The sequence below is a fragment of the Leptopilina heterotoma genome, unplaced genomic scaffold (assembly GCF_015476425.1).
Source record: "Leptopilina heterotoma isolate Lh14 unplaced genomic scaffold, ASM1547642v1 Lhet_307, whole genome shotgun sequence".
Lineage (NCBI taxonomy): Eukaryota > Metazoa > Arthropoda > Insecta > Hymenoptera > Figitidae > Leptopilina > Leptopilina heterotoma.
In genome coordinates this window covers 1,234,534-1,251,336 of record NW_025111010.1, presented here as the reverse complement: position 1 = coordinate 1,251,336, position 16,803 = coordinate 1,234,534, and the positions used below count along the sequence as shown (strand labels likewise).

The window sequence follows — 16,803 nt, the reverse complement described above, 5'->3', positions numbered from 1 at the left end:
TTAACAAATTTATCATTCAATTCATCACAAAGATTATTAATGTCAGAGTTGGGAACACTATACACAACACCAAGTATAAAATTTACATTACCATTTGACATCCTTACAAAAATTAAATCCTCAGACACATGTAAAATATCACAATTATATTCCGACTTTTTAAAGATGATAAGTATTCCTCCACTTGCTCTACCCACGGCATGATTCCTCGTAGCACGGCTGAAAATGACTTCGCGTCCAGATAGGTAATATCCATTTGGGGGGGAAGTAAGCCAGGTTTCAACAACACATAAAATGTCAACATCCTTCAATTTATATATTATATCCTCGATATTCGCCCATCCTTTGATATTCCAAAAAAAGATCCGGGGGTTCACTTCTACAGAGCTTAGCTATTTATTTTCAGCAGGCGGGGAAGAAGTATCAGGCATGTTCTTTTGTGATACATCCTTCAGAAGAAATGCTTTAATCAAAGAATTGACTGTTGATTTCACCAATTTTTTCTGCTTCTTTTTAATATCATCTTTATCACCAATAGTTCTTACTCTTTTACGACTGGTATTGGAGGTTCTTGAGAAGGAGGAGTTATCATTTTCGGTGTCACTATCAATGTCATCCTTTTGATTTTTGAGAATATCTTTTATTTCATCCACATTCATCTCAGTGTCATTGATAATCAACCTCATTCCTTTTATAGTGCATTCCTTCCCTTGTTGAAGCAAAACACCCTTATATTTCATCAGAAGTTCATAATCGGATTTTCTTTTTTGCCTTTCCTCTCTAGTCAAATCATTACCGAGGCCAATCTTCATCTCTCCAAAGTTCCTTGCTTTTGAGAAAATAATTGATTTCCATTTTTGGCTTGTAAATGAAATCAAAATAGGTCTTGAGCCTTCAATTCTACCAAGCCTAGTTGTGTTGACAATACAACTATCCGGAATATTCACACTTGCTTTAATAAATATATTCATCACTGAATTATACAAGTCTTTATTTACTTCTTGATTATCCGGTACCTTAAACAATAGAAGGTTTCTGGCTCTTTCCTTATTTAAAATAAAATTTAATTTCTGCTCACAAGAGTCAACTTTTTGTTGCAAAATTTCATTAGTTTTTTGAATTTGTTCATATTTCACTTTATGTACTTTAAATTCACTTGATAACTTTTCATTAGACACTTTAAGATCGTCCATATCCTTGACCACTGTATCCAACTTTTTATTAGATGACTGCACGTCACTTTGCACTTCTCTTAATAGGGTCATTATTTCATTATTTTCACCCATTTTTCCAAATGCACTTAGTTGAATAAGACTAAAAGGATATAGATTCAAATTATAATTCACAGTGATTCAAATGAAATAATAGTATCAATAACCGTTTGTTATTATCTGTACTCTGATAAACACGTCTGTCTCTTTCGAGTGTCAACTCGCAACCTCAATTTGAAATTTATATGTTAAATTATATTTTTTTAAATTAAAATATTGAGTTTAAAAACACAATGTAACTTTATATCGGTCAACAGAAATTTTAGGTAAAGGAACAAACATAATTTTAAAATTATACACTCTAAATCTGAATCTGTAAAATTATCACTGATTCACATTTAAAGTGTTAGTCAAAACTCACGTAACGTTATAGATAATATTAAGTAAAAAAATTCAAACAAAAATGACCTTTGATTTATATCAAGATTTGTAGGTCAAAAGACCAAAGAAATTATTGTAAGCAAAAAAATATATTTTTTGACATTAAAAAGCAAATATCCTAATTTAAAAAATAATATAGATATACTATTAAAGTAAGTTTCAAATATAATAGAAGAATTAAAGTAGAGAAATTGTTGGCTTAATAAATATGTTTTTAAATTTGTACTTGGCAATTTTAATTCCCATATTAAAGAACTCGTAACTGAAAACTCATATATTTTTATACCTATTGTGATACAAATGAAATATTAAAGTTAATTATTTATGAGAATACTGAGAAAAGAGTACGGAATAAGAGAATTATTCAACATCTTCGCTTCACGAATATAAAAACATAAGAAAATGAAAGAAATATCAAGTGGTTGATAATTATATACTCGGAACACAATATCTTCTGCTCCAGAAACTTTTTAATGTCAATTTTTTTATTCAATTTATAAATTGTAATAAGTTTTAAATTAATAAATTCAATACATACAACAAACTCGTTAAATAGAGCAAGACCTTTGAATATTCACTCTTTTAAAATATAAACTTTTATTCTTTCTCCTTCAACAAGTTTTAATTGGGAAAATTAATAATAAAAAATGCAATTAACCCAGCTTATTATGACTATATTAAAAGTAATTTAGAACTACTTAAAAAAAATCACCATAGTCTTACTTTCAAGTATTCAGCAATGTAACTTTTAATGTAATTTTATATTTAGGATAGTGGCTTCAAATCAAAAGTCAAAAACCGAGCATAATCTAAAAAATTTAAATCAAAAATCTCAGTTGATATAATATTAAAATTTAGGTGGATAAATTTATAAATCAGAAAAGAAATAAAGCATTGAGAATTAGGTCGCGAATTTTAAAAAAATGAAGATCATGATTTATAGGTTAAAATGAGCTAAAAGACTGAAAACTTATGGAATATTTGAATTATAATTTAAAATTCAAAAGCATAAAAAGTGGAGGTCGAAATTTAAAAATCGAATTTTAGGTTATAATTGACAGGTCCAAATACGATAAATAAATTAAAGCCTAATTTCAAATTCGATGATTAAAGAGAAAACATTATCATTAAATAGTAAAACAAATTCACAGGTATAAAAAAACGAAAATAATGTAATAAATTTAAGTCAACATTAAAAGATGAAAAGAAAATACAAATGCAAAATTTAGGTCTAAAATAGTATACGAGAACTCAAAATTGAGGTCATGAGGGGAACAAAAACCTAATATTGAATTTGAAATTGAGATATAAAAAAGCAAACGTAAATGTAAACTGAAGTTTATAAGTCTCAAAAAATAAAACATCTTAATTTATGTCTAAATTAAAAAAAATCGAGGGTTCCGTACACCAAAATTAAACTCGTTTTTTATACAAAGATATATATGGGAACAAATATGATTGATTGAAAGTAATATATGCGAATCAAAAAAGTTCGTAAATATGAACCCCAATCACGTTCGCTAAAATTTTCTCAAATCTACAATTGGAAATGTAAATGTGTACCGAATTTTAGCCCAATAGGTGACGATATGTAGAAGGGTCATTTTTTAAAATTTTTTCGAAAAAATTAAATTTCTTTCTCTCCTAGTTTGCAAATATGATCACCAATCAGGTTCGCTATATTTTTCCCGTAATCTACACGTAAAAATGAGTATGTGTACTGAATTTCAACTCTCCAAGTCCTTATATGAGGCATTTTACGTGAAATGTCAGTAACCAAAAATAGGGCATTCTGCAAATTTACATGCCGATAGGAAAAAACTTCAGCTTTCGTTTGCAATAATTTATTTTCAAATAAAACGGACCGATTTTTGGGAAATTGAAAATTAAATATTAATCATGAAACATTTGTGTCAATTTTTAAAATATCAAAAAATAAAATTCACCATTGGAAAGAGGACGAAAAAACCTTTCCGAAACATATTCTACAAAATTTTTCCATTACAAGTATGTTTAGAAAAAATTCACAAAGTAGCTGGTGTTAGCAAAATTGGTCAAATTGACCCCCCTCTACCTCTACCCCTTCCAAATTTTCGAAAAAATTAAACATGTTTTTTGGGGCACATTTCTACTTGATAGAACAACAAATTCTCTGAGATTTAATTTTTTCAAGAAGTTGAAATTTCAATTTAGGACATTTCACGTAAAATGCCTCATATGCAGAAGTTAAGTGGGGGGACAGGGTCATTTTTTGAAATTTTAAAAAAAAAATTTGATTTATTTCCTTTCTAGTTCGCAAATATGACAGCCAATTAGGTTTGCTATATTCTTCCTGTAATCTACACTTAAAATTAAGAATGTGTACCGAATTTTAGCTCATTAGATTAGATCATGATTTGTAGAAGTTTAGGTGGGGGAACAGGGTCATTTGTCGTAATTTTTTCTGAAAAAATCGATTTCATTCAGTGCTAGTTCGTAACCATGACTTTCAATCGGGTTCGCTGTATTTTTCCTGTAATCTAAACGTGAAAATATGTATCTGTACCGAATTTCAGTTCACCAGGTTGAGATATGTAGAAGTTAAGGAGGGGACAGCTTATTCTGAGTACGGAACCCTAAAAAGAATTATGTTTATGATTCACAGGTCAGAATGAGCTGATAAACTAAATTCAGGTCCAAATCTAGCTGAAATAGTGATATAAAAAGTTAAAATTTGTCTCCTCTTTTTTAACTAGTTCACTAATTGTAACTGCGAAATAACTACAAAAAATTAATGCATAACTCTTTTTGTTTCATTTCTCTTTAACCCACTTTTCGAGTAGATTTTTAACACAAAAAATTTTACTTCCAATAGGGGTCATTTACATATTACGTGATAGATATTTTAGGTATTTTAGACCCTCTTCCTCCCTGTGTGATACTTTTTCTATAGTTTAGTATAGAAAATTTGTTAAAGCGTGATACTTTGCTTACCCTCCTTTCACCCCTAAATATATCATGTAATATGTGAATGGCCCCATACCTGATCCTATTTACTCCCTAAATATTTTACAGTGTAATACAAAAAAATAAAAACAAATAGAAATATACGAATAAATGAACAAAGGGTAAAAAATTAATGATCTGACTGTAATATTTAGGTCAAAATTTATACAACAGATTTTGAAAAGTAATTCACTTTTGAAAATCAGTTAAACTGTAAATTCAGTAAACAATTTAACATTTTCAAAACTAACAAAAGAATTAAATGGTGGGCAAAATTCATAAGTCAAAAGACGGAAATAATTTCTAAAATATGTCAATATTTGGAGGAATTGTGTAAGTGCAAAATTAAGATCTAAATGCATATTTCAAAAACTCACTGTGACCTCCAAAGGGTGAAATAAATAAAGAATTCTTGGGGTGAATGAAATTAATTCGTTCATTCGATTCTTTGTAAACACAAGATTCCTTTAAGATACCCCGTTTTGACCCACTTTTCCATATTATATATTATGGTGCATATAGACAGGTATGCAGAAAAGTGCACTTTTCTCCACACTTTTAAATATGCAGAAGAACCATTTTTTACTGCATTTATTTTAAGGTACTACTACACTTTAGAAGGCTCTTAAAAGACCAAATTTTAAAAAAAAATTTCTTAGGTCTTTTATTATAAATATTTAAAAAACTTTTTTGCCTATATTAGTACATATTTGGAGAATAAAAATAATGGTTTGTTTTTAATTTTTATTTAATATCATAATCTGCAGGCAGCATTCAGATCGAAACTCCAAAAAGTTAGTTGTCCAATTACGGACAGTTTATCTCAAGATTGACAAATCAGAAACAAAAAATCCAAAATGCTTTTTAAAAAGGATGGTGTCTTGCATAGAAATCTACCACCAATAATGAAAAATCGACTAAAATAAAAAAATAGCAGATGCTTCAATAATTTGTTTAAAAATACACTTTGTTTTTCAGTATTCTTCTAATCTGCAAAAATGTTTTTTTTTAATTTTTTGACCATTTTTTTGGTAAATTCTCACACAGGACATGCTAACAAACAAAACGAGTTATCATTTATTAAAATCGGTTCAGTAGATTCAGAGATAAACTGTCCGCAATTTGAGAAAACGTTATTTTGAGAAAAACGCGTTTAAACTTATATGTATCGTTAGAGGCCATCCATAAATTACCTAAAATTCTTTTGCAAATTGAAACCCCACTATTTATAGTGGGAGGTGTTTTCTGAAGTCATAAGGAGGTAAAAAATACAATAAAAAAAATAAATTTTTTTAAAATTCTAAAGTGTAGTAGTATCTTAAAGAAAAGTGACGCTTTTCCAGCAAATTTTACACAAAATATGTAATGCTTAGGCTAAATCCCTCACTGGTTACAATCATCAAGCGGTCAGCACGAGGGCAGTGGCCAGTAGCCCAAGGATACAGGAGGGCAACAAAGCGTTGGGAATACCGCAGATCACCGTGGACAAGGTGGAGAGACGGGGAAGTACGAGCAGCGTGGAGGAGGAAGCAGCTTGCATTCAAAGAATGGAGGAAAAGGTCATAAAGATGCTGAAGTCCTGTGATATCCAGAAAAACATCAATATGACGATTAAGGACGTAGCTGCTAATAAAAGTAGACGAGAGGTTGATGGTTGTTTTGACCAACAATTGAGGGGCCGAATGTAGCAACTGCCGCTACGCGCTGTCGCAAGGGATCATTATTATCTGACCACACCGAGGGTCCGGATGTAGCAACTGCCCCTACGCGCTGTCGAAAAGTATTATACCAGTGAGCAGTGAGAGGCCCAGAGGAGCTCACTGCTCACTGACTGGTATAATGCTTTTCGACAGCGCGTAGGGGCAGTTGCTACATCCGGACCCTCAATTGGTGTGGTCAGAGAAATCAAGACAAGATCAAAGAGTCAAACGTGACCGCTTTAACGCTGTAGTGTTAAGAAATGTCGTCTTGGGAAGCCAGAAGCCGAAGAGGAGCTGTCGTGAGTTGTCCAAAAACTTAAAGAAAAAGAAGGATAAAGGTCCTTAAAAAAACCAAGGACCAAACAAAGAAGGAAGAAAGACCGCAGAAAAGATCAACAATGACTACCTTAACGGTGGTGTTTTCGGCAGTTCTGAGATAGAGCCGTGAGAAGGTGAATCCAGAGAATAGACATACAATAGCCACCAAGAAGAGAGACTTCTTTGTCAAACTTGGACAATTAGGTGATAAGGGTAATTGGTAACCTAGGTAAGGTGCAGATTGTGGACCGGCCAAATGCTTTGGAGATCCTCGATCTGGATTATCTTACAGAGTTAGAGGCTATCCAGGAGGCCCTGGATAGAGTTTCGGCAATACCAGAAGGACCTAATAAGCGAAGTGTAAAGCTCGCTATTGTCGTAACCGCACAGAAAGATGCAGAAAAGCTGGAACATCATGGCCACATAAGGTTTGGCTTTTTGTCTTGTCCAGTAAGAAAGAGAATTATCGTCGTGAGGTGCCATAAATGCCTTGATTACGGACATATAGGCAAAGAATGTAAATCGGTAGATAGTTCAGCTGCGTGCTTAAAGCGGAGAAGTCGATCACAAGATAGCAGACTGTAAGAAGAGTCCATGCTGCTTCTTATGCGAAGAGAAGTTCGACTGGAAGGAGAAAACTAACCACGTCGCAAGGTCAGGAAGCTGCAAGACGCTGTCCAGGACGCGGAGAAAGTAAGGCCAGAACAAGAGCGTCACGGCAGGGTCGCGCAAGCGATAAAAAGGGACCATTTATCTGCGTAGTCTGAGGCCGGAAGTTAGTTCCGTAAGTGAATATAGAAGGTTCAATTCCCATCTCAAATTTGTGTTTAAACTAAGATAATACTCCTAGATGCAGCGAGAGTCTGTGGAGGGGACTATGTAAATAACATAAACTTTATGTATATAACATACTACATAAACCACTATATATGTATAGTGATACTGCCTTCGTCGATTTAAAGGTTTCGGAATTTTCCGAAGAGTTACGAAGATGCAAGTCCACATGAAGTCTACATGAAGATCACAACGCCGCCCTAGATTCTAATGAAGTAACTAATGCCGCGCCGTATCTAGATGTATTATCTTATGTTTGAACAAAATATTTTTCTTCGCTAAATATAAAATTAATACTTCAGATATCGCCTGCTATCTGAAATCGACACTTTTGTGCCTTTGGAATAAAAAGTATCTTAAGTAATATGGGGCCAAAGCAGACAAATTGTTTACGTTGACGTTTGCTAGCACTCGTTCACGTAAAAGGGTGCAAACGCTAACATAAACAATAGCTGTCTATGTTGGGTATTTTCCAAGATTTCATGGCCAAGGGCCGAAACCCTTATAGCATTACTCGGACGACCGTTCATAGTCTATGGTAATGGTTATCATAGCAACCGTTGCCATGGTAATGGTTACCATATCAACTGTTTTCACAGCAACCTTTGCTATAGTAACCATAACAACCACTCCCAAAGCAACGGTTGGTATAGAAATGATTACCATAGCAACCATTGCAATGTAAATAGTAATAATAATCCTCCCGTGTAGAAACGGTGGTTGGGTTCTAGCGGGGACCTCACTAGTTTACCCCATTTGAAAAAGGGCTCCAACTAGAGAAACTAGTGAGTTTCTAGTCGTTTTTGTCACGCTCGTGTTGATGGGGTCCCGACTAGAAGTTCTAGTTTACTTCTACCGGTTCTAAAAATTATTATTTTTCAACTTAACCTATTTAAAATTGAATTCTTCATTCATATTATCATTATTAACGAATGTTGTACACGAAAAACCTGAAACTTGCATTTAAAAATCTCTTGCCCCTGAACATTGGACCTTGGAGACTCCAGACGGATACGCATACCTTACAGCCACGCTAGGTTGGAAGGACATCCTCTTAAATTACATTACGAATTTTAGGGAGATATTCACACTTATTTAACTCTGCATTGTTCATGACAGTTAAATAATAATTAATTATAACATTATTGAAAAATTAAACATTACTAATTACATTACTTTTTATATTTACTATAATTATTATAATTATATTATTGAATTTATTATTGTAATTATTAGAGGTTGTGCAAAAAGATCGAAGCTCGATCGAGCTTTTTCTAGCTTTTAATTTTTCGAGCCGAGCCGAGCCTAATCAGTTCGAGCTCGAGTCGCGCCAAGCTGTGTAAAAAGCTCGAATAATTTCGAGTACTCGAATTTTTTCGAGCTCTTGAGTAAATTCGAGTTCTAGAGAAAATTCATATAATCTTCGCATATATTATAATTAGCAAATTGAACTACACTCAAATACATTCGAGTGCTCGAATGTTTCGAGTACTCGATTTCACTCGAGAACTCGAATTTAATCGAGTACTCGAATTTACCCTAGTACTCGAAGTCACTCGAGTACTCGATACATCGATCCGGCTCGGGTTCAGCTCGGAAATTCGAGCTGTTCGCACACCTCTAGTAATTATAATATTATAACATCATATTAATTATTAATAAACATTTTTATTAATTTTTAAAAACATTTTAAGGTATAATTGCACATACATATTTTTCTAAAAAAATTATTTTTACTAATAATATTACAATACCTATAGGTAATAAAAATTTATTATGTCCACATAATTAATATTTATTTATATTACATTCTTTTAATTTACATATTTAAATAAAAGATTTTTATTTAATAAAATTGTTTTATTGGAATTTTTTGTAAGAATATTCTACCATATTGAAATTTTTTTTAAATATGTTAAAAAATTAAATAAATAATGAGGCATTTTACATCAGAAATATCACAATTTGCAAAGGGTATGCCAATTTGCGCAAAACTTCGTGGGATTATAGTTCTATATAAGAGATTTCTTTCCCCAAATTTTTTCAAAAAAAATTCAAAATTGTTAAAGATACGCCATTTTGAATTTTAATATTAATTTTATAAAATTTTGAATATCTCGGCATATTGTTTATGGATATTTATGAAATTAACACATTTTTCAGGTAAAAGCATGTAGGGGAGAGTCTCCAGTTGTGAGACGGGTTTCATTTTTGACCCGAAAATTGTAAACGGGTAAACGAAATTGTAAATAAAATACACCGTTGGAAAGGTAACAGAAATACGCAACTTTTATTAAAAGAAAGTATAGTGTTTAAATGAACACAAAAAATTTTACGATACATTTTCTGAGCACATCGCTTTTTTCAAAAAAAAAAATGTCTCCAGTTGTGAGACGCTCATTAAAAATTGCTAAAATTTAATAAGTTTGACATAAAACGTTATGTTTAGTAGAAATAATTAAATATATTAATAATATATATTATTATATATACTAAATAATAATATTCATTCGCCAAAATATGACTATCAAATAAACACAATTTAATAGCTTCAACAAGAGTATTAAAATTGATTTCTTCTGAATCAATTGACTTTTTTCCACTTGACATCAAAATATAAGGAAAACACTAAAAGAAAATTCATTACATTTACCTTTTCCAATTAATTAAATTGGAAAAAAAGTACTTTGCATTTATTGAAAAAACGCTTTTTAGTCGATTATCACACACAGTGTTGGTATTTAACAAAAACAGTTTATATATCCGCTTCGGCGTACACGAAAAAGTTGGCTCATATAAAAAGAAATGTTTTTATATAAACCAATCGTCTTTTTAATATTGCATGTTAAAAAAAATTGACTGTCTCCCAACTGGAGGTGTCTCACAACTGGAGACTCTCCCCTACTTTAAAATGCAAATAAAGTTAATAAAAAAAATTAATTTTTAAATAAAAAAATTTAAAAACAATTTTTTGTTTATTTACTCCTCTCTCAGAAAAATGTTATTAATATAATTGATTTCCTTATGAATTCACCTTTAATTTCATAAAAAAAATTGATGGAGACTCAACTGGGTCCGGAGATATTGAAGTTTTTGTAAAAAAAGGTAGCCGCGCCGTAGCACCATACTGCACAAGTCGCGTAGTACGTTACCATAGTCGTGCATTGCTGCTGCAACCTAGGCCTATTTTTTACAAAAACTTCAATATCTCCGGACCCAATTGAGTCTCCATCAATTTTTTTTATGAAATTAAAGGTGAATTCATAAGGAAACCAATTATATTAATAACATTTTTCTCAGAGAGGAGTAAATAAACAAAAAATTGTTTAAAAAATTTTTTTTTAATTTTTTTATTTGAAAATTAATTTTTTTTAATAACTTTATTTGCATTTTAAAGTACATACTTTTACCTAAAAAATGTGTAAATTTCATAAAAATCCATAAACAATATGCCAAAATATTCAAAATTTTATAAAATTAATATTAAAATTCAAAATGGCGTATCTTCAACAATTTTGAATTTTTTTAAAAAAAATTTGAGGGAAAGAAGTCTCTTATATAGAACTATAATTCCACTAAGTTATGCAAAAATAAGCTTATGATTTAACATAGTTTCACCAACTCCGATTAAAAGTTAATCATTGATTAAAGTCATTTTAACAGCCCATGATTGGTCGGTTAAGGATTTAATCCTTGATTAACTTTTAATCGGAGTTGGTTAAACTGGCCCTAATTGTTTATATTGCAACGGTTGGTATGATAATAGAAACTATAAAATATTATAGCTTAATAATGTTTTTAAAATTTCAGTTTCTACGGAAATATTCCTGGAAGATTATTGAGATTTTCTGGAGAGTTAATTACTGATTTTATTTTTTTAAGCCGCGAAACCCTAAAATGTAGTCGCTTTGCGTCTGCTTCTCGTACTGATTTTGCTTAATACATTCTACTTTTTTTGTTCCACGTCAGCGTAGCAAAATGGTTAGAGTTTTAAGCTTCAATGCGTTAGGTTGAGGGGTTCAATCCCCACAAGCTGCGTATAAATATTTTCAAATTTTTTTTGGAAACATTATTTTTCCATTTTTAAATTTTTGTAAAATTGCATCTAATTTTGTTCAATATAAAAATATAAGCGTTATAAATATTATAAATTAATCAATAAAAAAAATATTTTTAGTTTCGAACTTGGAAGAAGGGAGAAAGAACAGCGTAAATTGGAAGTTGTTATTTACGAAAATTATGTTTAATCAAATAAATATTTACAGAAATTAAAAGAAAAAGCAAACAGGAATGTTTTTAGAATCCAATTTCCAGAAGAATTGCAACATCATGCGAAAGTGTGTATAAGAGGAGAGTAAAGTCGAAAAAGGATCGATAAAGGCAATATATTTCGGTTGAGGTTTGGTAAAAGCGCGAGTCGAGACACGTGCCCCAACCCCTTACGAATTTAAAAACGCAATTTACGGACAATAGAATGGCGGTCGAGTCCGGTAACCCTGTTCTCATGAAGTAAACTGGGTATAGGTTTATATATATACATATATACATGTACATATAAGAGTGTAGCCACGTCCTCGGACGGCCGTACAGCGACGGCATCGCCATAAAATGTTGTTTTTTAATTTAGGAGACGCTTCGGGGTTAATATACGGCTTTAATTTCGGGATTTCATTTAGGGGTTGGTCGGTGTGGAGGCGCCTCGTCGACTGGAGGAGCCCAGACATCGCACTGACGGTGAGAGAGAGAGAGAGAGTGTGTGCAGCACGGGGGCGAGAATAAGCTTTTGCGGCGGATAGAGAGGAAGCGACTTGGCAAAGGGGACAGCGGGAGGAGGGAGAGTGGGGTGTACCACTTCCGACCGCGAAGATTGACTTCCGACCCGTCTTGACGTCGGTCCGACCCTTTCGACAACTCGAAATGAAATCAATCGAAGTCAGAACTACGTCTACTATACTCGAGAGGGTCACTCACCAAACTGATTATCATTTTCTTCTCTCCCTTTTTTCTCTTTCTCTATCCTTCTCGTCCCATCTTTCTCTCTCTAAACACGTGCAATGTACAAAAATTCAATGAAAAAACGCATCTACTTTGACATCCCCTTAAGCACACTTTGTTTTATGATCCTCATATAGATTATATTCATCTAGATCTTTCTGTAGATCATCATCCCAATGGGAAGTAAACGATTGGTTCAATAATGGGCCATGCTTGGCGAACTCCGTTCCATTATTGGAACATTAATGGCAACCATCATTGGACCACCAATGGTTTAAACTTGGGATGATCACGCTACTGCCAATGATCGGTAGCCAAGCATCGGGCCAATATTAGTTGCCAAGGAATTGCCAAGGAAACAAAATCGATTTTCAAAAGCTTGATTTTTTATTGGCAGCCAACAAAAAACCAAGGTTTTGAAAATTGATTTTTTTTAATTATTAATTAAAATTTATTTAAAAAAAATATATTTTTCAAAAATTTATTTTAAAAAAATATATTTTTTAAAAATATATATTTTTTTAAATTAATAGAACATATTAATTTAATTTTTCACCTCTGGTAAAACAAAGGTGAAAGACTGATAAAAATTCCCTCACCGTATCTAACAGTGGAGGGATAACTGTGAATGTCTTTGCGAGAGAGGAGCAGGTATTTATAGAGCCAGTGAAACAGGTCACAAGCGAGAAGAAATCACTAGCATGCACTCTGGCTACGCTTGTCGGAACTTTTTTCTGGCGCGCATGCATATCCTGACATAATCGACACAGCGCTTGGCAACCAACGTTGCGCCACTTCCGACAAGCGCCGCCAGAGTGCATGCTAGTGATTTCTTCTCGCTTGTGACCTGTTTCACTGGCTCTATAAGTACCTGCTCCTCTCTCGCAAAGACATTCACAGTCATCCCTCCACTGTGAGATACGGTGAGGGAATTTTTATCAGTCTTTCACCTTTGTTTTACCAGAGGTGAAAAATTTAATTAATATGTTCTTTTAATTAAAAAAAAATATTTTTTAAAAAAATATATTTTTTTTAAATAAATTTTAATTAATAATTAAAAAAATCAATTTTCAAAACCTTGGTTTTTTGTTGGCTGCCAATAAAAAATCAAGCTTTTGAAAATCTATTTTGTTTCCTTGGCAATTCCTTGGCAACTAATATTGGCCCGATGCTTGGCTACCGATCATTGGCAGTAGCGTGATCATCCCAAGTTTAAACCATTGGTGGTCCAATGATGGTTGCCAATTGTTTTGCCAAGAAAAAACCATTGGGCACCAAGCATGGCCCATTATTGAACCAATCGTTACCATTGGCAACTTCCCGTTGGGATCAGATCAATTTATTAAAATCTAAACAAATTCAAATACATACGGAATAAACTATAAGTAATAGAGAATTTCTTAATAATAACAAATTGTAAAAATTAATTAAAAACCTAATTAACAGTGGTTAGACTAACATTTTGTCAATGGAATAGAAAATTAAATAAAAAAACGAAGTCAAAATTGTAAAAAATGCAAGTTGAACACACTAGAAAAAAGTTGGTGTGATTTTTGTTGCGTGTTAAATTAACCAATGTTAAACGACATAGAATGTGGCGCCACCTATGACTGTTAAATTTGTTGCGTGTTATTTTAACACCAAATTCGGTGTTAAAATAACACTTTTTATTTTCTGTGGCATCACGAATATGATTATTATAAGTGATTAGTTAAATTAAGTACTGCGGTGACAATTTTCATATTATAAACAGAAAACCGGGTCAAAGAACCTCATCAAAATATTATGGATATAACACGTGCCAACAAAATTTTGACCCATTTCAGAACAAAGAAATAATCGAAAGATACTACCCAGAAGCTGTTTGACGTGCTGAATGCGAATCCGGCCTCAAATTCGCATGAATCTTGTTACTCGGGGAATTTTGAGGTGGCTGATTACAAATATGGTATCACATTTTTAAACTTTAAAATGGCGGATCCAATATGGCGGACATTTTTTCAAAAATTTACTGGCATTTCCTTAATATTACGAATATTGACAAAACTAAACTCAAAAACTTCAAATGACGATAACTCAGAGCAAGATACAATTTTTTTAAAGTTATATGGCCTCAAATATGGTCAAAAAACACGATTTTTGCACTTTTAGATAAGATAATATCCCTAACGTCTGACGTTCTGAGATGGCCTAAAACTTTAATAGGATTTTATGCAAAAATAATAAAATAGGGTTACTTCCCGTGTGGAAAAGTGGTGTTGGCCCACGCCGGGGGCCTGCATGGATCGCCCACATCCATGAGGGGCCCACGTGGGTGATCCAGGCGAGGCCCCTCATGGAAACGACATGCTGATCGATGAGGGCGCCCGCATGGGCGATCCACGCGGGCGCCCTCGTCGGCCCCCGGCGTGGCCCTCGCGTTTGCCCTCATCTTTGCCCTCGACTTACCCTCACCTTTATTTTTCAAAATTAAGTTAATAAATTAATTATTTATTAATAATAAACAAGTTCAACTATTAATAAATAACATTGTTATTTAACGATTTTTACTTTTTTTAATTAAATCGTGACCAAAAAAAAAAAAATCTGACGCACTCAGGAATAGAACCTACGACCTACGGACTATCAGACAAACGCTTTACCACTGTGCTAAGGGACCTACTTGAAATTTATTTCTTTATAGTAGGTGACTAGCTGACTTGCTTTTGATGATTCAATAAAACATTGTTGACACTAATACACCATAACAAGAAAGGTGTTTTTCATTGTTTAAAATGATTATAATAATTAATTTTTGTTATGTAAAAAAATATTTTTTGTTTGGACTTAGAAATTTTTGCAAGTCAATGATGTGGGCGATCCATGCGGGCCCCTCACGTGGGCCCTCAAGGATTTGCCCCCATGTGAGTTCAATATTTTCAAAAAAATGTAAATAATTTTATGTGAAATATGTGTTTTTCATTGTTTGTAATCATTCTAAACATTAATTTTGAAGTAATAAAAAATGATTTAAGGTTTGGACTTAGAAATTTTTGCAAGTCAATGATGTGGGCAATCCATGCGGGCCCTCGGCGTGGCCCTCATGGATTTGCCCACATGGATCAGCCCTCGTCGGCCCCCGCCGGGGGCCCTCGCGTCGTGTGGGCTTCATGGGGGCTTTTTCCACACGGGTTTAAATAAACTTATTTAAAAAGTAAGGTTTACTTAGGCATTTTTGTCTTAATGTGTGAATTTTCCCAAAAATTTTGTAAATATAAGGTGGACTCTCAAAATAGTGAGATAAAGTTTCAAAGAAACTTTGGTATTGAATAAATTTATTATTAAGAAATCTAAAAGAAATATTAACAAATATTTGCCCTAAAAATCCTTCGTAGCAATATCTAAAAAATAATCATAAAAATAGCACGCAGTAATGTAAGTAATTGAGGCCTTGGATCCAATAACTCGCCCGACGCTCGAAGGCACGCGCTAATACCAGCCGGGTAGCAGTGAGTGGCCCAGAGGCGCTCACTGCTCACTGACTGGCAGTTGCGCGTTCCTCCGAGCGTCGGGCGAGTTATTGGATCCAAGGCCTCAATTTATTTTTTAGTTTGACATAAAAGTATAAAAACTCCCCGGAATTGTTGATAATATTAAAGTTATTATAATACAAAATTGACAAATTTCAATGTTACTTTACCTTGGAAACTATTTTCCCTCATATAATATCCTTAAATGCGATTTAAACTTTAATTTGTTATGAATGCGCTCTAAAAGCAAAATACACACAAGAGAGAGTAAGTGAGAGAATGAGAGAGAGAAACCTGTTATGTAAAACAAATAATTTCCTATTCAATATGATATCATGCAAGTGAATGATAATAATTTGTGTAAAGGTTTATATATGTCCACATATCATTATATGAAGGACAATAAAAAGTTTAAAGTAAAATTGAATAATTCTTGTTGTGTCGATTAAAGCAAAAAAGGATATTAATTTTGAAATTATTACATCAGCTCACACACGACACTATATGACACGAACAATATGTATATACATATGTATATAACTTACGGTACATAATGTATATATTAATTTTATCCCCGATAATTGACATACTAACAAGTCATTAAAAATTTTCTAATGCAAATTAAATAGAAAATAACGTTATTTTATTATTCATTTATGGGTTGCAATGTTTCATTTTATATTACATAGTGCAATAGACAGTTTGACAGTGTCTCAGTGGAAAATTTAGAGTTATAACTTATAATGGTGCCAAATTAAAATTCAGTGATTATAATCACTAATAAATTATAATTTATAGTAAATAATTATA

At 32.6% G+C, this 16,803-nt stretch overlaps 1 protein-coding gene across 1 annotated transcript; it reads right to left on the bottom strand.

Moving 5' to 3' along the window:
* Positions 1-392: 392 nt before the first annotated feature.
* On the bottom strand, positions 393-1,286 carry LOC122504629. Its single transcript, XM_043615811.1, has one exon. It carries the CDS (start codon positions 1,284-1,286, stop codon positions 393-395), a length of 894 nt encoding a protein of 297 aa, XP_043471746.1.
* Positions 1,287-16,803: the final 15,517 nt, after the last annotated feature.